At 42.4% G+C, this 26,872-nt stretch overlaps 1 protein-coding gene across 1 annotated transcript in view; it reads left to right on the plus strand.

The window, feature by feature from the left end:
- The window catches only part of znf609a (zinc finger protein 609a), a 198,748-nt gene that overhangs the window by 76,596 nt on the left and 95,280 nt on the right, over nt 1-26,872 (plus strand). The window contains exon 2 of the mRNA XM_014123959.3: nt 13,639-14,519. Within this exon, the coding sequence (XP_013979434.1) occupies nt 13,770-14,519 (750 nt within the window). The 5' untranslated portion in view covers nt 13,639-13,769. The remainder of the gene's footprint in view (nt 1-13,638; nt 14,520-26,872) is intronic.

Genomic DNA, 26,872 nt, shown 5'->3' on the forward strand with positions numbered 1-26,872 from the left:
TTGCTTGGGCCAAGAAACACGAGCAATGGACATTAGACCGGTGGAAATCTGTCCTTTGGTCTGACGAGTCCAAATTTGAGATTTTTGGTTCCAACCGCCGTGTCTTTGTGAGACGCAGAGTAGGTGAACGGATGATCTCCGCATGTGTGGTTCCCGCCGTGAAGCATGGAGAAGGAACTGTGATGGTGTGGGGGTGCTTTGCTGGTGAAACTGTCAGTGTGGGGGCACACTTAAGAAGGAAAGTAATTCCACAAATTAACTTTTAACAAGGCACACCTGTTAATTGAAATGCATTCCCGGTGACTACCTCATGAAGCTGGTTGAGAGAATGCCAAGAGTGTGCCAAGCTGTCATCAAGGCAAAGGGTGGCTACTTTGAAGAATCTCAAATATAAAATACATTTTGGTTTGATGAACACTATTTTGGTTGCTACATTATTCCATACGCGTTATTTCATAGTTTTGATGTCTTCACTATTATTGTACAATGTAGAAATTAGTTAAATTAAAGAAAAACCCTTGAATGAGTAGGTGTTCCCAAACTTTTGACTGGTACTTTATATAAAAAGGGGTGTATACCTGCAAGAGAGGCTTGAAAGAGACTGTTTGAAAGGGGGTCATGTAAACATTACTGTATGTTCTTTTACAGGTAATATAACATCTTCTGTCTGAAATAGCTTGATAGTAGTGATGGGGGGGGGGGGAATCAATAGTTACATCGCAATATTATTTTGGACGATATTCTATCGATACTAGCGCTTTTAAGTATCAAGCGTCAAATCAATATCTGTACAACTTTTCTTTCTTTTTCTGTTCCTGACGAGAACAAACATTTGTCGGGAGAGGTTTTCTTCTGCACTGTTAAACCAATCCAGTAAAGATGGAGCATCGCCTTGTTAACGTCCAGGGGCTTTTTTAATTTCCCCTGAAAACGCAGAGGGTGGCTACCCCTAGTCGGCTGTACCTGCACCAAAACTCTGGTGTTGATCACCCTATAGTGTGTTCTACATCTTCTTTTTAAATAGAGAGCCAACATGTTTTCAGCACTTTTATCACATGACTGATCAAAACTCATTTTCCCATGCTCTCTTGTCTCTCTGCAGCAGACATACAGTGCCTTCAGAAAGTATTGACACCTCTTGTCTTTTTCAACATTTTGTTGTTACACCCTGAATTTAAAATAGATTAAATTGAGATTTTGTGTCACTGGCCTACACACAATACTCCATGTCAAAGTGGACATTTTTTACAAATTAATAAAAAATGAAAAGCTTAAATGTCTTGAATCAATAAGTGTTCAACCCCTTTTCTTATGGCAGGCCTCAATAAGTTCAAGAGAAATGTGCTAAACAAGTCACATACGTTGCATGGACTCACTCTGTGTGTAAGTGTTTCAACATGAATTTTGAATGACTACCTTATCTCTGTACACCACACATTAAATTATCTGTAAGGTCCCTCAGTTGAACAGTGCATTTCAAACACAGATTCAACCACAAAGACCAGGGAGGTTTTCCAATGCCTTGCAAAGAAGGCCATCTATTGGTAGATGGGTAAAAATGTGGATGGTGTATCAATACACCCAGTCACTGCAAGATACAGGCATCCTTCCTAACTCTGTTGCCGGAGAGGAAGGAAACCACTCAGGGATTTCACTATGAGGCCAATGGTGACTTTAGAGTTGTATGGCTGTGATAGGAGAAAATTGATGATGGATCAACAACATTGTAGTTATTCCACAATGCTTAATTGACAGAGTGAAAAGAAGGAAGCCTCTACAGAATAAAAATATAAAGTAATACTGCAAATAATGTGGCAAAGCAATTAACCTTTTGTCCTGAATACAAAGTGTTATGTTTGGGGCAAATCCAATACATTACTGAGTACCACTCTCCATTTTTTCAAGTATAGTGGTGGCTGCATAATGTTATGGGTATGCTTGTAATCGTTAGGGACTGGGAAGTTTTCAGGATGAAAACGAAACAGATTGGAGCTAAGAAACTGTCAAAATCCTAGAGGAAAACCTGGTTGTCTGCTTTCCACTAGACACTGGAAGAGGAATTCACCTTTTAACAGGACAATAACCTAAAACACAAGGCAAAATCTACACTTCATTGGCTTACTAAGACAACAGTGAATGTTCTTAAGTGGCTGAGTTACGGTTTTTACTTAAGTTTACTTGGAAATCTATGGCAAGACCTGAAAAGGGTTGTCTAGCAATGATCAGCAACCAACTTGACAGAGCTTGAAGAATTTTGAAAAGAATAATCGGCAAATGTTGCACAATCCAGGTGTGGAAAGCTCTTCGAGGCTAACAGTTGTAATCGCTGCCAAAGATACTTCTACAAAGCATTGACTCGGGTGTGAATACTCATGTAAATGAGGTATTTCTCTATTTTCAAAACATTTGCTAAAATTTTTAAAACATGTTTTCACTTCATCATTTTGGGGCATTTGGATTTATTACTGATCCCCAATAGCAGTACCTCATATAATATTATTTCACCACTACATATCTACAATACAAAATGTATAATACCACCATACAACAATATTACAATGTACATGTGTGTAGAGTGCGTGTTCTAGTGTGTCTACCTGTGTGTGTTTATCTCTTCACTGTCCCGCTGTTCCATAAGGTGTTTTTTTAAATGTATTTTAAAATCTGATTCTACTGCTTGCATGAGTTACCTGATGTGGAATAGAATTCCATGTAGTTCCCATAGTATGTTCTTGACTTGGGGATTGTGAAGAGAACTCTGGTGCATTTCTTGTAGGGTATGCATGGGTGTCTGAGCTGTGTGCTAGTAGTTTAAACAGACACCTCTGTGCTTTCAGCATGTCAACACTTCTTACAAAAACAAGTAGTGATAAATTCAATCTCTTCTCCGCTTTGAGCCATGAGAGATTTACATGCATATTATTAATGTTAGCTCTCAGTGTACATTTGAGGGCCAGCCGTGTTGCCCTGTTCTGAGCCAATTGTAATTTTCAGAGGTTTGTCTTTGGCACCTGACCACATGACTGAACATTAGTCCAGTTGCGACAAAACTAGGGCCTGTAGGACCTGCCTTGTCGATAGTTATGTTACGAAGGCAGAGAAGCGCTTTATTATGGACAGACTTCTCATCTTAGCTACTGTTGTATCAGCATGTTTTGACAATGACAGTTTACAATCCAGAGTTACTCCAAGCAGTTTAGTCACCTCAACTTGTTAAATTTCCACATTATTCATTACAAGATTTAGTTGAGATTTTGGGTTTAGTGAATGATTTGTCCCAAATACAATGCTTTTAGTTTTTGACATATTTAGGACAAACTTATTCCTTGCCACCCATTCTGAAACTAACTGCAGCTATTTAAATGTTAAAGTAATTTCACTCGCTGTAGTAGCTTATGTGTATAGTGTTACGTCATCCGCATACATAGACACACTGGCATTACTCAAAGCCAGTTGTTAGTAAAGATTGAAAAAAGTAAGGAGCCTAGACAGCTGCCCTGGGGAATTCCTGATTCTCCCTGGATTATATTAGAGAGGCTTAGAAAGCCATAACACACGTTTTTCCAGCAGCATGATCTATGATTGATAATGTCAAAAGCCGCACTGAAGTCTAACAAAACAGCTTCCACAATATTTTTTGCAGTTTCTCTCAGCCAATTTTCAGTAATTCACTGTGCTTTTTGAATGTCCTTCAACTATTAGCGTGGTGAAAGTCAGTTGTCAACTAGATGTGTAGTGTCAGCGTTTGTTGCTGCCATGTCATGCCTAAATGAGCTAATCTTGCCAATGAAAAAATCATTAAAGTAATTGGCAATATCAATGGGTTTTGTGATTTAATTAGCCATCTGATTCAATAAATGATGGAGCGGAGTTTGCCTTTTTGCCCAAAATTTCATTTGAGGTGCTCCTAAGCTTTTTACTATCATTCTTTATATAATTTATCATTGTTTCATAGTACAGTTTCTTCTTCTTTGTTCAGTTTAGTCACATGATTTCTCAACTTGCAGTTCGTTTGCCAATCGGTAGTGCAACCAGACTTATTTGCCATTTCTTTTGCCTCATCCCGCTCAACCATACAAATGTTAAATTCATCATCATTCCACGGGGATTTAATACTTTTACAGTCATTTTCTTAATGGGTGCATGCTTATTAGTAACTGGATTGAGCAATTTTATAAATGTGTCAAGTGCAGCGTCTGTTTGCTCCTCATTACACACCACAGACCGGCAAATATTCTTTACATCATCAATATAGGAATCGCAACAAAACTTATTGTATGACCTCTCATACACAATATGAGGCCCAGTCTTTGGAACTTTGGTTTTCCTAGATATGGCTACTGTATTGTGATCACTACATCCGATGGATTTGGAAACTGCATCAAAGCAAATTTCTGCAGCATTAGTAAAGATGTGATCAATACATGTTGCTGATTTCATTCCTGTGCTGTTTGTAACTACCCTGGTTGGTTGACTGATAACCTTAAGGTTGCAGGCACTGGTTATAGTTTGAAGCTTTCTCTTGAGTGGGCAGCTTTATGAAAGCCAGTCAATATTTAAAATCACCCAGAAAATATACCTCTCTGTTGATATCACATACAATATCAAGTATTTCACACATATTATCCACACTGCCATGATATGGGCAAATAAATTAGGCCACCGGAGCGGCAGGTAGCCTAGTTGGTAGAGCGTTGGGCCAGTAACCGAAAGGTTGCTGGATAGAATCCCCGAGCTGACAAGGTAAAAATATGTCGTTCTGCCCCTTAACAAGGCAGTTAACCCACTGTTCCTTGGCCGTCATTGTAAATAAGAATTTGTTCTTAACTGACTTGCTCAGTTAAATACAAAAAATACTTATTTTCAACCAAATGTTGCAATTGCGATTTAGATCAAAACACTTGGGTGAACTTTTGGAATCTTGGAAATAGAATGTGTATTCTAATTCTATAGTTAGAATATAAATAATAGTGGGCATGACAACGAATGAAAATGCCATGGACGAGTTATTGTGACAGGGTAGGAACCAAAGTGATGTTCAGTGTTTCCTAGGGGACCCTATAATCTTTTGCTACATTAAATATTTATTCATGTAGCCAACATATTCATACTTCGCCTATTCCTCTTCGATTTAGAAGAAACTGTTGCACAAACAACATGCTGATTTATGCCTCCACCAGTACTGGGATCAGGCTGTATTAGTTAGCTTCATTTGCTCTGACTCAGTACTTTTAATAGCTAGTTAGCTAGCATTAGTGGCTAACAAGCTAAATCGTAACTTGCTAATAAAATACAAGCTAGCTGTTTGCAGATGTAAGAAACACAAACTGATATTGTAATTATAGAACGCTTGTGGATTTATACTTAGTTCAAAATGGAAACAACATCGTTGTCACCAACATTGTTGCATGTGCTGCATTGACCATGCAGACTGAACGAAAGTGTCTCGTGGTCAAGCAACAACAAATGCGCTCCTTGAGTGACGGGGTGGGATCAGGGCTGTGGAAAGCTGCATGGAGAGGGATGACTCAAGTGGCAGAGTAAACTATAGAACTGGATGTATCACATTTAACAAACCAAACATTCAAATACCATTATAGAAGGTAAAGTAAAAACCCACACCGGTCTGTGCATCAATAACGGTATATAGTTAAATACGGTATACCGTCCAGTCCTAATATTCCCCACGCAATTTGATACCTCAGCCAAAGGGTGTGTGTGTGTGTGTGTGTGTGTGTGTGTGTGTGTGTGTGTTCTGGGTTTGGAATATGTAATCATAAATAAATCGCAGTAGCGAATTACAATACATAGAGAATCATGAGAATCTCAATGCATATTGTATCCTTATCTAATTATTGTGATAATATTGTATCGTGAGGTCCCTGGCAATTCCCAGCCCTAATTGATAGTCAGACAGCTAGGCCTAAGTGTTTATCAAGTAGAACCCATCAATTTGTGCAGTATGTTTTACTGTCTTTTTGTGACAAGATTCCTCCTGATTCTTGTGGCCTCTTAGGTCTTTGTGTTGGGATTTTATTTGATTTTAATGTTAGCAGCTCTCATCAGGCTCAAGCCCTGTGACTATCTAAAGGATTAGACCAGACTATTTGAGAGTTTTTGTCACCCTTGTCTGACCATCTAGCCACACAGCCAATCAAGCTCCAACAGAGCATTTGAACCTGCCTCCAAGCGTGTCAGAGTTCAGCTGAGCACTCGGCAACACAGCCAGAGCTAGATAGAGCAAGAATCCAATGCAAGAATCCAATGCTGACCTAGCTGTAAATAGTGGCTATATTGATGGATACCTATCCACCGACTATCTCCTTTTTCCTGTAGGATCCCTGGAGGATTTTGTGTGTTGTGATTCAATTATCAGCCTTTGACAAATCGACTTTCTTTTCAGTATGCGGCTATCATTCTATGCAAACATCCCAAGTGCGAGTAGGAGAATTTAATCTGAGCTTTATTTTCTGACACATAGCCAGGGGTTTAATTAGCATCTGTGATAAGTCAATAATGGCATGACATACTTTTTTTATAGGGTCCTATAAAATCTGTTTTATTTGCCAGGTTTCAGTTTTTCAATTTTTTTCCCCCCAGGTTTTCACTCTCAAAATCACACCATTTTAATAGGAAAAACAACCAAAACCGATGCTCTGAATCAGGGATGGGCAACTCCAGACCTTGGGGGATGGAGTGATGTCACACTTTCCCCATCCTTAGCAAACACTGCTGATTTTAAACTAATTGCATTCTAAACTGAAGATAATGATTAGTGATTATTGGTGTCAGGTGTGTTAGCTGGGGCTGGGACAAAGTGTGACACCAATCAGGCCCCCCGAGGATTGTTCTAAATCCACAACAATACTTAAACCACATCAGGAGACCACTTGAGGTCTGGGTAAAATAGAAGAAATTTGGATTTTGGGGTGTAGTTACCCTTTAGTCCAAGTGTGCACCATCAAGAGACCTGTTTCGTTAGTGATGTTTCTGTTGCACTCGTGGTTAGAGTTTGCAAATCAAATGACCACTGACCACTGGATTGATGCAAATAATCATGATGGCATTAGGTAGGCATGTTCTACTTTGTAGTTAACATTTCATTTGGGAAAGCCTTTCCATCTCTACCAGAAGAAGGTTATCATTAGCATCATCTTTAACGGCTACACAAAGTGTAAACATATGCACGCACCGCAAACACAGACAGGGGCATTCCTGTGCCATTTCAGAAAGTTCTAGGAAAATACAAATCACCGATGCGTTTGGTTCATGTCTGATGATTAACTTAGGCAAGTTCATGAATTTTCTATTAAGTTCAATAAAAAATATATATATTGTTGAATTCCGTTTTATAGTCTGGATTCCGTCCGTGTCCTCTGCAACGCGGATTTTATAGGGCCCTACTTTTAATCCTTACAGTAGCCCTAAACTGTAGGCTATGATGGGGAATCTGACTTCTCTCTCTCTCTCTCTCTCTCTCTCTCTCTCTCTCTCTCTCTCTCTCTCTCTGTCTCTCTGTCTCTCTGTCTCTGTGTGTGTGTGAAAAGCCTTCCATTGTCATGAGGGGCGAAGCGGTTACACCAATGCTTTCATATGATAAGTGCCTTGAAAAGGAGGCTTGTGAAAGAGATGCTCCTATTCCTGCACACAAGTTGTTTTTGACCCAGTGTTAGGAAAGCAAAAGCGGCAAAGGGCTGTGATGTGCCTCAATGGAGGCTTTGTGTCAGGGCCCATAAAACGCCTGGGTCTTGTTTCGCTCTTTATTGGTCTGTCACATGTAAACAGGCTAGGGTGAGGAATACCAATAGCTCAGAGCAAAACTGGTTATGAAGACTGTCTTTGCCTTACATTTTGGTCTGTTTGATTGTACCAGCTGACTAAGATCAACCAGAACTTCCTAACCAAGAACAATGCCAGTGTTAGTGTGTCCTTTGTAAGTCAGGACCTCCCACCCCCACTGATATGAATGCAAATCTCTTTGTGTTACATTAAATGTCTCTCATAATGGAGAGGTAGGCCTAATAAGAGCGTGGTTGCCTCCATTAAGACCTTCATTAATGCTGACATATTATTCATTCTCTTCCATTAGCTTAAGTCTTGGGGCTATGGCTCATTCAGACTCGAGATAGAGAGCGAAGAGGGCATGCAGGCTTTGACGCCAGCAGTAGAATTCAACCTTGTTTTCGTGCTGTTGTTGACCTCATTGGATTGATATGTCAGGGTGTTAATTAGACTAAATATCCTGTGGCAGGGGAGCTCTGGTGAGGAGAAAGGAGATTGATCTCTGGGTCAGGGCTTGTGGCTTTGATTTCAGGGGTCTCTTTAGTCCTGTCTGACGTCAACCTGCTGGTAAAAGAGGAAATGGACTCCATATGTGTTTGGGGTTTGTGGAAACCTCACCCTCCCTGGCAAAGCCCAGCTCACTGTTGGCATGCATGTGGCTTATAAACCCAAAGGCAGCTTTCTCCTTGAACTTGAGTGCATCGAGAAAGCTTGGTTATTGTTTTTTCTTTGTCAGGAATGGTACAGTTTATGATGAGCAAAGCTGTTGCACTTTGCACGTAGAATCACGCGAAAGTGTTGACAGTCAGACGTCAACAGTGCTCTGAACAATCTGTAGACCAACCGGAGATCCACATTCGGTGGGTTGTGTGCGACCCTTTAAGTCAAAGAGACTGTTTAGAAAGTATTCTCTGTACATCAGCTTTAACATTGCAGATTTTGGCTTCTATCAATGCAACTGCATCATTTCCAATCCCCCATATTACATTTTTTTGTAAATATATACAGTACCAGTCAAATGTTTGGGCATACCTACTCACTCAAGGGTTTTTCTTTATTTTTACTATTTTCTACATTGTAGAATAATAGTGAAGACATCGGAACTATGAAATAACACATATGGAATCACGTACTAACCAAAAAAGTGTTAAATCAAAATATATTTTAGATTCTTCAAAGTAGCCACCCTTTGCCTTGATGACAGCTTTGCACACTCTTGGCATTCTCTTCCCACATACGCTGAGCACTTGTTGGCTGCTGTTCCTTCAGTCACTCTGTGGCCAACTTATCCCAAACCATCTCAATTGGGTTGAGTTTGGGTGATTGTGGAGGCCAAGTCATCTGATGCAGCACTCATCCCTCTCCTTCTTGGTCAAATAGCCCTTACACAGCCTGGAGGTGTGTTGGGTCATTGTCCTGTTGAAAAACAAATGATAGTTCCTCTAAGCGCAAACCAGATGGTATGGTGTATTGCTGCAGAATGCTGTGGTAGCCATGCTGGTTAAGAGCGCCTTAAATTCTAAATAAATCACTGACAGTGTCACCAGCAAAGCACCATCACACCACCTAAATGCTTCAATGTGGGAACCACACATGCAGAGATCATCCATTCACCTACTCTGCGTCTCACAAAGACACGGCGGTTGGAACCAAAAATCTCACATTTGGAGTCATCAGACCAAACAACAGATTTCCACCAGTCTAATGTCCATTGCTCATGTTTCTTGGCCGAAGCAAGTCTGTTCTTCTTATTGGTGTCCTTTTAGTAGTCGTTTCTTTGCAGCAATTTGACCATGAAGGCCTGATTCACACAGTCTCCTCTGAACAGTTGATGTTGAGATGTGTCTGTTACTTTAACTCTGAAGCATTTATTTGGGCTGCAATTTCTGAGGCTGGTAAGTCTAATGAACTTATCCTCTGCAGCAGAGGTAACTCTGGGTCTTCCTTTCCTGTGGCGGTCCTCATGAGAGCCAGTTTCATCATAGCGCTTGGTTTTGCAACTGCACTTGAAGAAACTTTCAAAGTTCTTGAAATGTTCCTAATTGACTGACCTTCATGGCTTAAAGTAATGATGCTTATTTGAGCTGTTTTTGCCATAATATGGACTTGGTCTTTTACCAAATAGGGCTATCTTTTGTATACCACCCCTACCTTGTCACAACACAACTGATTGGACGAAATGCGTTAAGGAAAGAAATTCCACAAATGTACTTTTAACAAGGCACACCTGTTAATTGAAATGCATTCCAGGTGTTTACCTCATGAAGCTGGTTGAGAGAATGCCAAGAGTGTGCGAAGCTGTCAAGGCAAAGGGGAGATACTTTGAAGAATCTCATATAAAAAATATTATGATTTAACACTGTTGTGGTTGCTACATGATTCCAAGTGTTATTTCATAGTTTTGTCTTCACTATTATTCTACAATGTAGAACATAGTAAAAATAAAGACCCTTGAATAAGTGTGTCCAAACGTTTGACTTGTACTGTATATATTGTTTATGTATTTTATTTATTCTTTTCCCCTAACCTTACCACCCCTTCCCTAATTGGAGTAAACTAATGGAAAACAATACTTAGGCTTCTACTTCCAGCTTATATATATACTTCATACTTTTGTCTGAATGTGATTTGGAGGTTTGGCAAATGTCTACAATACTTTCTGAAAGTGGATACTTTCCTGGGCTCAAAATGAACGCTTGTCCTGGTGTCTGGGTCAAGAAGAATATAGATCAAAGTTTTATGAATGGATAAGTAAAATAATATTACAATCTATTTTTCATGTAGGCTACATAAATGAAAAAGCCTACTTGCATATTGGTTACAGACTCATGTCCAAACTGATGCGAACATGAGGGATGCGCCAGAAAATGTGGACAAACTTTTTAATGAGACTTTTAATTACAGAAATATTGCGCACCGCACATCACCGACCTTGAATCTGAGCGGCGGTGGTAAGCATTTTGGCAAACCTCATTTAATTGTTTAAAACTTAGACGTTCTATGTCATTTTATGAAGAATGCCAATTATTGTATTGTACTGCAGCCAAATGCATAATCGTAAACATTATTTATAAGGGTGACATGGAGAAAATCGGACCTCTCTGAAATGAAAATGGATGGCACTCCATTTTTTATTTTATTTACCTGAACCCTCCCTAAATGCTTGAAGAAAGAAAAACGGACCCTCCCCTATACCCCAAAATAATAATTAATAGCAGAGAACTGTCTACCCTCACTTCTTGGACAGACCAGAGCCTTAGATATGCCGTTTTAGAAACGGTTCTTCGTCCTGTAAGCATTACATGGCAACGCAGGAATTTTGGTATTGCAAAGGGCTGCAGGCCAGAAGGTTGTGTGTTCGCAGTCCACTGTGGACGAGTATGGTCGGAAATATCCCATTTATAGTAAAAGCATTGCATAAATCTATCATCGTATTTGCAGGGCCGAGAAAAAAATTGCCTTTCATAAAAGTTTCATGCAATTCTACGTCATTTTACATATGAGCTGAATAATTGTTTTATACCACACAAATTACCTAAATTACTGGCTAAAAATGGACAGAGAGAGAGAGAGGCCTATGTGTTCATCTTATCATATTTGTCAAATCGGTGTGTTTGCAACGAAGCTGTCCCTGTTTGCAAATAATTTCATCTGAGATGTCATTAGGAATCTGATCATGGTACTTTCAAAAATTAGGCCTACCTTTCCACCCCAGAGAGAGAAGGCCTACTGACACAGAAAAATGTAAGCTTTAACTGATGGCTACTCTTCTTCCGTGGCTTAATCCAACGAGAGAAGGTCACAAGTGTTTCCCTAAAAGCTGTCTGGTTTTAAACATTTTCTATTGTACAGAAAGTGAATAGCTTAATCAATTGATAGTGAAATAATTCGATTACTTCCCAAGCAAAGTCCATTTTTTGTCTCCCCGCTATAGGTTGTAGCTCAGCCTCTGAATGTCATGTAAATTAAACAATGATATCTCCATATGCATCGGAGTCACGTCTTTCCGGTTATTTTACAATTTGTTTCTATCATAAAGCATTACGTGACAAAGTGCTCTTTATAGTTCACTTTATATAATCAGATCTGTTTTATTTTCTTAACTTAAGCTAATAAGGGGTAGGTTAATAAAAAAGTAGGCCTATGTCATACCCTCTCATACCCCATCAAAACCAGTGCAAGGTGAATGGAGGAAATGACCGACAAAATCTATGGATATAGCAGCCTATAGCCTCATTTTGTCTGTCAAACAGGTAGGACCACCTCTTATTTCTTAAATGGGGACAAATAGGCTCCCAACACAAAGCCCCCTTGTTGTTAGTAAAGTCTAATTAAAATGAAGACGGTTTAAATGAATTATGCCTAGTCGAATTAGCTACCTTTTAAGCACCATTTCCGATCGATTGTGCCACGGCCATTGGTTAGGCAGCACACAAAAAAGTATTTGATCAGCAAGAGCAGGCCAGGGCTCAGGGTTGCGATGTCCATTGCGGTATGTAATGAAGTTTAGCTGCTGGGATGGTGTAAATAAAACTTTCTTAGAAATATAACTTTGCTCTGTGCTTCTCCAAGCATGAACTTCGAAGCCTATAGCAGCGTTTCACCAAACTCGGTTCTGCCCTAACACTACACAGCTGATTCAAATAATACAAGCTTGTTGATGAGTTCATTATTTGAATCAGCTGTGTACTGCTAGGACAAAAAACAAAACGTGTACCCCTTGTGGTCTGAGGACTGAATTTGGGAAACACTAGCCTATAGGCTATGGATTATTTGATTGAGACCCCACTAAATAGCCTATAGGTGCACTTGGTATTGCGCGCCCAGCGGAGAATCAGAGATGAGGGTCGGCAGCGGGCACACATCGATATGTAGCCTAATGAGCAACTAATTCTAAAACACTGATAAATATTGACATTTCATCAATTACAAATTACATGACCCTCCCCTGGACTAGACTGAAACATTATTAAACCTTCCCCTGGACTGGAATTGAAAAAGCATGACCCCCATTTTCCTGCAGGTATCCATTGTGTACATTTCAATCCATCCCTAACCCATGTAAGTTGATGCATCTTTAGAGCTCAGCTTTTTCTTAATATCTAATGGATATTTTCATCTATGTCACATGAAACCGATCACACGTGCGGTGCACTTTTGAGAACTGTGTTTTACCTCTAATTGCAATTTGGAACATTCGTGTGTAGCCTATGCGCATTGTTGAGCTTATAATATGAAGAAATAAAACTTTGTCAACATTTTTAAGATAAATGGTCAGATCTGTTGCATCAGCCTCATTGCTTTTTTTAAACGTTTTTTAATGTGCAGGGGTTGTATGAATTCTGGTCTGTGGTCCTAGAACTGTCGGTTTTGAACCGTAGATATATTTTTTATCGTCCCAGGGACGACGGGATGCCCTTAATTTCGAGCCCTGTAGGGAATTGTTTTATAAAGACATAAAAAGTATTTAGTTGTGTTGCAATATTTTATAGCCTAACAAGGGGGGCCAACCATCCTACCAAGAGAGCCTAAAAAGGAGTGTTGTATTTTGAGACTGGCTTGAATATGCAAAGAAGCCAATAGACACAGTGTAGCCTACATTTTATTCTGATTCTCTATGGTAAAAAAGATAGTAATGCATTTTATGTAGTGAAGTGGCATCGTACAATGTTGTAATAATGGAGTTACAGACCTTTTTTGGGGGGGGACAAGTGGCCTCTCAAAAGTTAATGTCAAGCCCTGATTTCTTTCCTGCTATACTTGATTAGAATCTCTAATGATCTCATTATAGTTTATCTTGGTATGTTAAGAGCTTCTGACTGCAGAATTTTCACACATTTTCTCTTCTCTTTACAGGGCAACAATGTGGGTTACTGGGAAGGGGATACCGAGAAGACCCTAAAGCTGCTGTAACCCTTCTCCCACTGCCTCCAGTAGTCTGAGAAGGTCAGACTTAACTGTGGCGCGCCTGGGCCGCTGGCACTAAGATGTCCCTAAGCAGTGGCACTGCAGGCGGGAAAGGTGTGGACTCTAATGCGGTGGACACTTATGACAGCGGTGATGAATGGGATATAGGTGTTGGCAATCTGATCATTGACCTTGACGCAGACCTAGAAAAGGACAAACTTGAGATGTCTGGCACTAAAGACGGTGGGGGCATGGCTGCCCCTCCCAGCGCTGTAGCAGTTCTACCCGACAACATAAAATTTGTTAGCCCCGTACCCGCTGCTCAAGGCAAAGAGAGTAAACCCAAATCCAAGCGAAGTAAGAACTCAAAGGAAAGTGGCAAGGCCTCGGTTACAGACGGGGCAAAGAAAGACGCCCAGGTGCGAACCCAGGGCGAGGTTACGGGACCCGCCATTGGCACAGGTCCCACAACAAACACCAACTCTGGAAAGGGTGCTGAGAAGAGCAGTAAAGCCTCCCGTAATGTTCCTAGTGGAAAGAAAGACAAGGAGGTGGGCTCTGGGAAAAGTAAGAAGGAGAAAAGTGAAGTTGTGGCTACAGGAGTGGCTAATACTGAGAAGGAGTTGGGTGCCTCAAATCTGCCTTTGGCGGGCCCTCGTAGCATCCCATTTGAGGGTACGCAAAATACAGACTTGGCTGTGGCCGAACCACTTGGGAATATCGCCCTGGATTCCACAGGGATTGTTGTACCACCGTTAGCCATTAAATGTGATCCAGAAGAGATGGACAACAGTGAATGCAGAAACCTGAAGAAAGTGAAAAGTGAAAAGGTAAGTAACAAGCTGTCTTGTCTTCGATTTTGCGCTTGGCTGCTGTTAAGTCAACTGCTTTGAACTACAGCAGATGCTGTCTGTTTGTTTGCTGCTGGAATATTAGCATATCTAGCTCGCCTTGACAAGTGATTTATTACGTTTTAATGTAGCACTTTGCTTTCAAATTGAGTGAGCTACAGACGTAATCTGGTTCTCTGTGTGGGGGATAAGAGCTTTGTACTGTCTCGAAACCTCTCATGTAATCACTGAATTTGATGGGTGTGTTAAGTAGTGCATGAGGCTCCATCTTAACACTAATGGCTCCTCAGGGGACTTTCACGCTGCTGTACTCACCCCATAGCCCAGAAACAAGTGAAGTATGTTATGCAAGACCCAACATAAGCATCAGTCTGTACCACTACATATTGCAGATGCCTGTCCTTTTATGTATGCCAGTCATTTCAACAATGGGTTACTGCTCAGACCCTTCACTGCCATGCCATTAGTAAAAGGCCTGAGCAGTAACCCAGGCCCCCGTTTTCGAACCTTCTAGAAGATGTTCTCAGGCACTCAAAGGGGCAGTCTTGTTTTTACACAAGTTGCTTGTTGACATAGCGGGGGGAGGAGTGAGGGAGGGGGTGGTGGAAGGCTTCAGCGTGTAGGATGCCAAAGATGTGACAAACCTGAGTGCCGCTGCTCTCTGATAAGGTTTCTGACAGAGACGCTGGAGAGTATTGACAAGCCATCTCTAGAAGAGGCTTTGCACCAGGAGATCAGTTCCAACTGTCAGCCATATGTCACCGCCATACGCTGAGACAAAAGTGAAGCTCCAGGGGCAGTGTTGGATGTCTTGTTCTGGCAGCAGATTTTTGGGGGGGAGAGTGTCGAAGAGCCTCAGCATTTTCCAGCCTGCAGTTAGTCAGCTGGGGGGCACTTTCAGGCTAGAGTTACCCGTTAGAAATAATTACTGGGTACTCTTCTCCATGTCATCTTGATAGTATGCTTTTCAAAGTCTTCATCGGATGGAACTTGGTAAGATCGACAGGAAAAGGTATCAAAGTTTCATTCGCTATGAGCTGTGTGATAGCTGATTGTGCTGTATAGAAGAGGACATCCATCCGTATTCCATTGAGAGGGTTTTCTGCTTATCTTTGGAGCTTGGGGAGTGCTGAACTCTGTGGCGGGAGGTTTCATGTGTCATCTTGCTCCATTTTCAACCTCTATCATTCAATGGTAGGGGGCATTCAGTTCAACTCATTCTCGCTGTGTCTGTCTTGGGTGGGGGTGGGGGAGGAGGAGAGGAAGCAGTTTACTCCCTCTGTGAGGATCATGCCGGCAGGCCAGGAAATCCTGTGACTAAAGGACAAGATATCTCTGTCGTCTCTCTAGGGTCAATAAGTAATCCTTTGTTTAGACACATTAACCTCACTATGGTAGGGGGCACTATTTTCACCTCCGGATGAAAAGCGTGCCCAAAGTAAACTGCCTGCTACTTAGGCCCAGAAGCTAGGATATGCATATGGTAGATTTGGATTAAAAAAACACTAAAGTTTCCAAAACTATTAAAATAATGTCTGTGAGTATAACAGAACTGATATGGCAGGCGAAAACTTGAGAAAAATCCATCCAGGAAGTGGCATTTTTTTATGTTTGTAGTTTTCTATTGAATTCCATTACAGTATCCATTGACTTAGGACTCAAATTGCACTTCCTATGGCTTCCACTAGATGTCAACAGTCTTTAGAAATTGTTTCAGGCTTGTATTCTGAAAAATGACGGAGTGAGACCACTCTGAATGAGTGGACACTGCAGTGTCCCACAGGTTTTTCATGCGCACGACCGAGAGCACGCCTTTCTTGTTTTCCTTTTATACTGACGAAGCTATTGTCCGGTTGAAATGTTATTGATTATTATGACTTAAAACAACCTGAGGATTGATTATAAACTTCGTTTGACATGTTTCTACGAACTTTACTGATACTTTTCGGATTTTTCGTCTGTCCTTTGTGACTGCCTTTGAGCCTGTGAATTACTGAACAAAACGCGCAAACAAACGGAGGTTCTTTGATATAAAGAGGGACTTTATCGAACAAAACAAACATTTATTGAGTAAATGGGAGTCTTGTAAGTGCAACCATATGAAGATCATCAAAGGTAAGTGATTCATTTTATCACTATTTCTGATTTGTGTAACTCCTCTACTCGGCTGGTAACTGTTTAATGATTTGTCTGCTGGTCGCTGTTCTCAGATAATCGCATGGTATGCTTTCGCCGTAAAGCCTTTTTGAAATCTGACACCGTGGTTGGATTAACAAGAAGTTCATCTTTAAACCGATGTATAGCACTTGTATGTTTTATGGATTTTTATAATGAGTATTTCTGTTTTTGAATTTGGCGCTCTGCAATTTCACTGGATGTTGGCCAAGTGGGACGGTAGCATCCCACACCCCTTAGAGAGGTTAAAGGCTTGGTCGCATTAAAATTACATTATTCTTTAGCAAAAAAACATGGTATCATCCTGTGTGGCCCTTAAAATCTCATCAATAGGCCATTTCTGACATTATGTAGTCGTCAGCAGCTGACACTGGCTAACAGCACCCATTCTACAGTCATGACCTTCACATGCCTTTCCTGTTTGGACAACACAGGGAATTTGCAGTGGCCTGTACAGACATTAACCTCAGTGATGGTGATTGCATGTTTCCACTGTGTCAGAGATGGAATTACTTGAGGTGAATGAGAGACTCTCTTTTTGAAATCCCTCGTAATCCGCTTTTGACGATTATTTTAATGTCTCCTGGTTGTCTACAGTCTGTCTCATCTCTTTAGACAATATAGGCTGTCATAAAAACCTCATCACTTACGTAATTACACTTTTCCTACTAAGCGCCCTGCCGTAAAATGGGGATCATTCTACCACAAAAAGGTCTGCATTTGCTTGCTCAATGCTCCAAACAGGGCATTACAAATTTACTGTGGCCTGTGGTAGTTGGCCTTTCCTTAAAGTTCAGGAGTTGAAGTTGATTTCTGGATGTCAAGTGAGCTTCTGTTGCCAATAGGCTACCTCCTCATTAATTAGCAATGCAAGCGGTTTCTGTAATATCCCAGCTACATGCCAAGCTCACAAAGAGTGAGCCTTCATTTTGAATCAGCACCAGACACCTTCCTCACTGCCAGTTACCGCAACCTGCGTGGAGATCAATGGACTCTACTGTAGCAAAAGTGCTGTATGCACAAGGGGTTTAAAGCTTTCTAGCATTCCTCTCTCAGCAGTGAATCCAGACATGATTTATTTAGACTCATTTCAAACAATTTTACTTTGTTATCCCGCTGCAAAGTTTGATTGATAGTCAGTCAGGGCTCAGGTTTCTCATCCAGTCTTTATTAGACTGTCTATATTTTAACTCCTTGAATTAACTCCTGGAGCAGTGGTTTTAATGAATAGGTATTTTTGGATCTCTTTCTCTTTTCCCACTTCTCCTTTTTCTCGAGTGTGGAGTATTCTGTAGGGAATGTGTCTGGGTGTAAGCAGCGCCTGTGAAATGTCAGGCTCCAGCGCTCTCACAGTCAAATCCAGGCCTTTATAGCGTGACAGGAGGTCTCCTGTGCACCTGGGAGCAGCCCTTCTCTTCTCAATAGTTTCATTTTTTTTATTTCTCTTTCCCTCTCTCACTGCCCATGGTGACTTATGACTGGTGCTATTGTATTACAACTCAGGGTTAGTCAGGGCTGTGCAAACGGGGAGGAGGGGTGGCGCAGGGAGAGACAACTTGGACTCTCTCCCATTTCCGTGTCTGTTTCTCTGGATCCATCCTATCAAGTGACCGGGGGGACCGGTTTTGCAATCTTTCTCTGTTTTCTCTGCATTCTGGTGACCTTATCGGAATACGGGTTCTGGGTTTAAACTCTAGAAGTCAGCCATTGTGTACGTGTGTGTATTTTCTATGCGACCCAGGCGGGGAAAGGTGGTGCTGTACCACAACCCTCGTTTCCTTCTCCACAGTAACGCCACATAGCAGAGCTCCAGTGGAGCATTACCTGCACTAGAGGCCTGCATCATAAAAAATGTCAACCCCGTCGCAATGATCTCTTTTGGGACCTGACAGATATCATTGCGGCGGGGTGGTCATTTTTCATGATGCGTTTGGGAGCGGGCGGTCAGGCAGACAATTTTGAGATAAAGTTTTTAGTGACGGGGCAGTATTCAGAAATTCAGATAAATGACGTGCCCAAATTAAACTGCCTACTACTCGGGCTCAGAACGTAGGATATGCATATTATTAGTAGATTTGGATAGAAAACACTCTGAAGTTTCTAAAACTGTTTGAATGATGTCTGTGAATATAACAGAACTCATATGGCAGGCAAAAACCTGAGAAAAAATCCAACCAGGAAGTGACTTGTAGTTCTATCTAATCCCTATTCAAACTACAGTGATTGTGGGGTCATTTTGCGCTTCCATTGGCTGTCAACAGCCTTTAGAAACTTGTTTCATCCATCTACTGTTACTGGGCAGAGAATAGGAGCTCAGTCAATCAGTGGACTGCCTGGGACCAGTGAGTTGTTTACTGCGCGGGCACATTGGCACGTCTCTCCTTTTTCCTCTGTAATGAATACGCTATTGTCCGGTTGGAATATTATCGACGTTTTACGTTAAAAAGACCCTAAGGATTGATTGTAAACATTGTTTGACATGTTTCTATGAACGGTAATGGAAATATTTGACTTTTAGTCTATGGTTCTGCGCTCTCGCGTTATGCATTACATTACATTGCATTACATTTAAGTCATTTAGCAGACGCTCTTATCCAGAGCGACTTACAAATTGGTGCATTCACCTTATGATATCCAGTGGAACAACCACTTTACAATAGTGCATCTAAATCTTTTAAGGGGGGGGGGGGTTAGAAGGATTACTTTATCCTATCCTAGGTATTCCTTAAAGAGGTGGGGTTTCAGGTGTCTCCGGAAGGTGGTGATTGACTCCGCTGTCCTGGCGTCGTGAGGGAGCTTGTTCCACCATTGGGGTGCCAGAGCAGCGAACAGTTTTGACTGGGCTGAGCGGGAACTGTGCTTCCTCAGAGGTAGGGGGGCCAGCAGGCCAGAGGTGGATGAACGCAGTGCCCTTGTTTGGGTGTAGGGCCTGATCAGAGCCTGAAGGTATGGAGGTGCCGTTCCCTTCACAGCTCCGTAGGCAATCACCATGGTCTTGTAGCGGATGCGAGCTTCAACTGGAAGCCAGTGGAGAGAGCGGAGGAGCGGGGTGACGTGAGAGAACTTGGGAAGGTTGAACACCAGACGGGCTGCGGCGTTCTGGATGAGTTGTAGGGGTTTAATGGCACAGGCAGGGAGCCCAGCCAACAGCGAGTTGCAGTAATCCAGACGGGAGATGACAAGTGCCTGGATTAGGACCTGCGCCGCTTCCTGTGTGAGGCAGGGTCGTACTCTGCGAATGTTGTACAGCATGAACCTACAGGATCGGGTCACCGCCTTGATGTTAGTGGAGAACGACAGGGTGTTGTCCAGGATCACGCCAAGGTTCTTAGCACTCTGGGAGGAGGACACAAGGGAGTTGTCAACCGTGATGGCGAGATCATGGAACGGGCAGTTCTTCCCCGGGAGGAAGAGCAGCTCCGTCTTGCCGAGGTTCAGCTTGAGGTGGTGATCCGTCATCCACACTGATATTGTCTGACAGACATGCAGAGATGCGATTCGCCGCCTGGTTATCAGAAGGGGGAAAGGAGAAGATTAATTGTGTGTCGTCTGCATAGCAATGATAGGAGAGACCATGTGAGGATATGACAGAGCCAAGTGACTTGGTGTATAGCGAGAATAGGAGAGGGCCTAGAACAGAGCCCTGGGGGACACCAGTGGTGAGAGCGCATGGTGCGGAGACAGATTCTCGCCACGCCACCTGGTAGGAGCGACCTGTCAGGTAGGACGCAATCCAAGTGTGGGCCGCGCCGGAGATGCCCAACCCGGAGAGGGTGGAGAGGAGGATCTGATGGTTCACAGTATCAAAGGCAGCAGATAGGTCTAGAAGGATGAGAGGAGAGAGAGTTAGCTTTAGCAGTGCGGAGAGCCTCCGTGACACAGAGAAGAGCAGTCTCAGTTGAATGCCCAGTCTTGAAACCTGACTGATTAGGATCAAGAAGGTCATTCTGAGAGAGATAGCAGGAGAGCTGGCCAAGGACGGCACGTTCAAGAGTTTTGGAGAGAAAAGAAAGAAGGGATACTGGTCTGTAGTTGTTGACATCGGAGGGATCGAGTGTAGGTTTTTTCAGAAGGGGTGCAACTCTCGCTCTCTTGAAGACGGAAGGGACGTAGCCAGCGGTCAAGGATGAGTTGATGAGCGAGGTGAGGTAGGGGAGAAGGTCTACGGAAATGGTCTGGAGAAGAGAGGAGGGGATAGGGTCAAGTGGGCAGGTTGTTGGGCGGCCGGCCGTCACAAGACGCGAGATTTCATCTGGAGAGAGAGGGGAGAAAGAGGTCAAAGCACAGGGTAGGGCAGTGTGAGCAGGACCAGCGGTGTCGTTTGACTTAGCAAACGAGGATCGGATATCGTCAACCTTCTTTTCAAAATGGTTGACGAAGTCATCCGCAGAGAGGGAGGGGGGGGGGGGGGGGGATTCAGGAGGGAGGAGAAGGTAGCAAAGAGCTTCCTAGGGTTAGAGGCAGATGCTTGGAATTTAGAGTGGTAGAAAGTGGCTTTAGCAGCAGAGACAGAAGAGGAGAATGTAGAGAGGAGGGAGTGAAAGGATGCCAGGTCCGCAGGGAGGCGAGTTTTCCTCCATTTCCGCTCGGCTGCCCGGAGCCCTGTTCTGTGAGCTCGTAGTGAGTCGTCGAGCCACGGAGCAGGGGGGGAGGACCGAGCCGGCCTGGAGGATAGGGGACAGAGAAAATCAAAGGATGCATTATGCCTTTGGATTAGTGACCTGAACGCGCGAACAAAACGGAGGTATTTGGACATAAATATGGAGTATTTCGAACAAAAATAACATTTCTTGTGGAAGTCCTGGGAGTGCATTTTGACGAAGATCAGCAAAGGTAAGGGAAGATTTATAATACTCATTCTGAGTTTAGTTGACTCCAGAACTTGGCGGGTAACTGTATTGCTTGCTTTGATGGCTGAGCTCTGTACTCAGAATATTGAAAAATGTGCTTTCGCCGAAAAGCTATTTTAAAATCTGACAGCGGTTGCATTAAGGAGTAGTATATCTATAATTCTTTCAATAACTATTGTAAAGTGTATCAACGTTTATGATGAGTATTTTTGTAAGTTGATGTGCTCATTCACCGGGGGTTTTGGTGGGAATACATTTTCTGAACATCACGTGCCAATGTAAAATGGGGTTTATGGATATAAATATGAACTTTATCGAACAAAACATATGTATTTTGTAACATTGAGTCCTGGGAGTGTCATCTGATGAAGATCATCAAAGGTTAGTGATTCATTTTAGCTGTATTTCTGGTTTTTGTGACGCCTCTCCTTGCTTGGAAAATGGCTGTGTGGTTTTTCTTGTCAAGGTGATGTCCTAACATAATCTAATGTTTTGCTTTCGCCGTAAAGCCTTTTTGAAATCGGACACTGTGGTTAGATTAAGGACAATCTTATCTTTAAAATGGTGTATGTTTGATAAATTTGAATTATGAGATTTTTGTTGTTTTGAATTTGCCGCCCTGCTATTTCACTGGCTGTAACGCTAGCGTCCCACATAGCCCATACTAGTTAAAATATGTTTGTCGTTCCGCAGATTATTTGTGAACGGCCGTCTTTCTGCTTTGTATGGCGTTAGCCTACCTATTGTATTGTAAAAGCACATCTTTGTTGCGTTATTGACACACACTCAGACTTTGTTGCTTTACGTTAGGTTGCCTAGCTCTCTTCCTAGTTGGGCGTGTGAGAACAAGTGTGCCTAGTATATGTGCGGGCTCAATTAAATAGAGTAGGCTGCCCATACATGGTTGGAGAATCACGTGTCCGTTATCTTTCCAAGGAAATTAAAGTAAATATGATTCAACTGTAAACTATACTACAGTGCCTGTCAATAAATATTGATCGTGGAAAGAAGTGGAGGGCGGTCAACCAGCATTAGTCGAGGTGCAATTAAAAATCGTCGTTGAAAAGGAAAAGGCTTACCGCGTGAATAGGCTACCATGGTGAGGGAGCTTTGCGCCTTTTTGATTATCAATAAATATTGATTACCCATTTATTTGTCTCCGTCTGCTAATCATCCTCCTAAAAAGTAGGATATATCCTATATGCAAAACGTGTCCGCTTTCATCATTCTTGCTGCTTCAACTTCAGTAGCGCTTGTGGTCTCAATTAAATAGAATAGGCTATAGCCTATGCACGGGCGGAGAAGCAATGGGCCATTATCTTTCCAATGAAATGTACTTCCTAAATAGGATTAGGCTACAGTTTACTACATTGCCTACAAATATTGATCACCCATATTTGTCTGTCTGAAAATCGTCCCACTCCTAAAATGGTGATTGCCTACGGAGCTGTGAAGGGAACGGCACCTCCATACCTTCAGGCTCTGATCAGGCCCTACACCCAAACAAGGGCACTGCGTTCACCCACCTCTGGCCTGCTGGCCCCCCTACCTCTGAGGAAGCACAGTTCCCGCTCAGCCCAGTCAAAACTGTTCGCTGCTCTGGCACCCCAATGGTGGAACAAGCTCCCTCACGACGCCAGGACAGGGGAGTCAATCGCCACCTTCCGGAGACACCTGAAACCCCACCTCTTTAAGGAATACCTAGGATAGGATAAAGTAATCCTTCTAACCCCCCCCCCCCCCCCCCGCCCCTTAAAAGATTTAGATGCACTATTGTAAAGTGGTTGTTCCACTGGATATCATAAGGTGAATGCACCAATTTGTAAGTCGCTCTGGATAAGAGCGTCTGCTAAATGACTTAAATGTAAATGTAAAAGGTAGGCTATAAAACTCTGCTCTCTTCAAACTACGTCTGTAATACCGTTAGACTAATATAATGGGCCATATGAGAATCTTTGGTAATTTAACCTATTTCTTAGGTTATTTTTGCACACTTTGATATTGCTTATAGGGTGCAAAATTGCTGGGACCATGGCTGGCAAGTGAACTGTGTCACATACAGTACCATTCAAAAGTTTGGACACCTACTCATTCAAGGGTTTTTGTTTATTTTTACTATTTTTGACATTGAAGAATAATAGTGAAGATATCAAAACTATGAAATAGCACATCATGTAGTAACCAAAACAATGTTAAACAAATAAAAATATATTTTAGGTTCTTCAAAGTAGCCCCCCTTTGCCTTGATGACAGCTTTGCACACGCTTGGCATTCTCTCAACCAGCTTCACCTGGAATATTTTTCCAACAGTCTTGAAGGAGTTCCCACATATGCTGAGCACTTGTTGGCTGCCTTTCCTTCACTCTGCCGTCCAATTCATTCCAAACCATCTCAATTGGGTTGAGGTCGGGGGATTGTGGAGGCCAGGTCATCTGATGCAGCACTCTATCACTCCCTGTCTTTGTCAAATAACCCTTACACAGCAGGGAGGTGTGTTGGGTCATTGTCCTGTTGAAAAGCAAATGGTAGTCCAACTAAGAGCAAACCACATGGGATGGCGTATCGCTACAGTATGTTGTGGTCGCCATGCTGGCTAAGTGTGCCTTGAATTCTAAATAAGTCACAGACAGTGTCACTAGCAAAGCACCATCACACCACCTCCTCCATGCGTCACGGTGGGAACCACACATGCAGAGATCAACCGTTCATCTACTCTGCGTCTCACAAAGACATGGCGGTTGAACCCAAAAATCTCAAATTTGGTCTGTACAGACCAAAGGACAGATTTCCACTGATCTAATGTCCACTGCTTGTGTTTCTTGGCCCAAGCAAGTCTGTTCTTCTTATTGGTGTCCTTTAGTAGTGGTTTCTTTGCAGCAATCCGATCATGAAGGCCTGATTCACACAGTCTCCTCTGAACAGTTGATGTTGAGATGTGTCTTGGCTGTAATTTCTGAGGCTGGTAAGTCTAATGAACTTATCCTCTGCAGCTGAGGTAACTCTGGGTCTCCCTTTCCTGTGGCGATCCTCATGAGAGCCAGTTTCATCATAGCGTTTGATGATTTTTGCAACTGCTCTTGAAGAAACATTAAAAGTTCTTGACATTTTCCACATTGACTGACCTTCATGTCTTAAAGTAATGGATGCACTGTTGTTTCTCTTTGCTTATTTGAGCTGTTCTTGCCATAATATGGACTTGGTCTTTTACCAAATAGGGCTATCTTTTGTATACCACCCCTAACTTGTCACAACTGATTGGCTCTAACACATTAAGAAAATAAATGCCACGAATGTACTTTTAACAAGGCACACATGTTAATTGAAATGCATTCCCGGTGACTACCTCATAAAGCTGGTTGAGAGAATGCCAAGAGTTTCCAAAGCTGTCATCAAGGCAAAGGGTGGCTACTTTGAAGAATCTAAAATATATTTTGATTTGTTTAACACTTGGTTGCTACATGATTCCATATGTGTTATTTCATAGTTGGGATGTCTTCACTATTATTCTACAATGTAGAAAATAGTAAAAAATAAAGAAAAATGTGTAAACTTTTGACTCGTACTGTATGCCTAAAATAACATTGTGGGACTGGTTTTCAGGACCAGTTCTTGCAGTAGCGGGTGAGAGTCTGACAGAAAGCCAGCAAGTGTGAGTGGGTGCATTATGAGAAGCTGCGGGAGCGGGATGAATAAATCAGTCCCTCACAGACCTCTGGCCTGCACCATCAGACAGAGCCACAGCCATAGCTTTGAGAACAGAGCCTAACAATAACTAGCTTACACCACTGAAATTCTATTTTTGCTCACGGAGGAGCAGGGAGACAGACGGTCTGTGAGGGACTGATTTTAAACAGTTAAACCTAGGCACACACCCACCAGCACTAGCACACTTGAACTCAGCATAGCAGGGACACACTATCTCTCTCATACACGCACACGCGCTCAGAAGAAATTAACCTTTTGATCTGAAATCTCCCTTGTGATCTAGTAGGGTTAGCCCTCACATTAGAACAGCCTCTGACTCGTGTTTCTCTTCCAGTCCAGACTCCCTCTCCAGACTCCCTCTCCGCTCCTCTGTCAGGGTGTGTAATCCAAAGACGGGGGTTGTGTGTAGAGATCAGACCCACCATTCGCTTTCCAGCCATCTGTTCCGAGATGCCTGAGTAACATTCTGATTACTGCAGAAAACTAGGCAGCAAACTGGGCAGACAAAGCTCGCCTCTTATGTTCCAATCTCGTTGAGCTCTCAAATGGCCACCCCACGCGTCTAATGGAAGGGCAGTGCCTTCCCCCTGCCTGGCTGCAGTGGAACAGCGATTCCTCTTCATCAGCAAAAGGCTAGCTCCGGCTCTCACACAGGGCTTTTATACAGCCTTGCATTCATAGCATGTACAGCCCTTGAAATGGGGTAGGCAAGACAGAAATCTTGAATGCCGAGGCCGTCTAAGTCAAACGGGAGAAGTAGGCCAACATTTCTCTCGTCAGACTCCATGGGAGACATTTCCATTTGTCATGTTCAGTGTCATTTTAAGACGAAAAGCAGCCTTTCCGACCCACAGATCACAAGCTATAATGCCACCACCATCGCAGTCCCTTTTCAGAGAATGTAAAACCGCCTCATTGTGATCGGTGCAGGCTGTCTCCCTTTTTTGTGTCACACAGTTCAGCCCCAAATCGGAATCATTGAAGTGGATGCCTGTCTTGAAGTTGAGTGTTTGTGACTTCCTTTGAAACGGGGTGGCGGATAATTGAAAACACACAAAGAAAAAGCAGGGCCTGTGCCAAGTTTTCCTTTTCTGGCGAGCTGCTCTCGTCGATGGAACAGTTTCAATCAACTTTCCAACCATGCCATGGTCCACTCAAGATCGAACCAGCACAGTCAGCTGCTCTGCATTAGACATGGATCACATCCATAGCTGCGATTATTTCAGCATTTCGTCATTTCTACACCAGTCATTTTGGTCAAAATAACGTTAGCATTTTAAGTTTGCCAGATAAAAACAAATACTTGCCTCAGTTGGCCTTTGCAGCTTAAAATGGATTCTAGATTGATGAAATCAAACAGCCTTTCTGAAAAAAGAAACCCCAAGGAGAAGTAGTTGCTTGTTTTAGACCAGTGTTTCTTTTTGTCTATTTGAAAATGAGTTTGGCTGTGCAGTATGCTACAGATGCTGCCAAGACAGACTTAGTGTTGTCACGATACCTGCATTTTTACTTCAATAATGATACCAGGTTTAGTATCACAATACTCAATACCAAAACGATACCAGAACTAAAAAAAGGCGTATTAGCCAAAGTCACAGAATG

Source organism: Salmo salar, chromosome 10, assembly GCF_965601325.2.
Source record: "Salmo salar chromosome 10, fSalSal1, whole genome shotgun sequence".
Classification (NCBI taxonomy): Eukaryota; Metazoa; Chordata; class Actinopteri; order Salmoniformes; family Salmonidae; genus Salmo; species Salmo salar.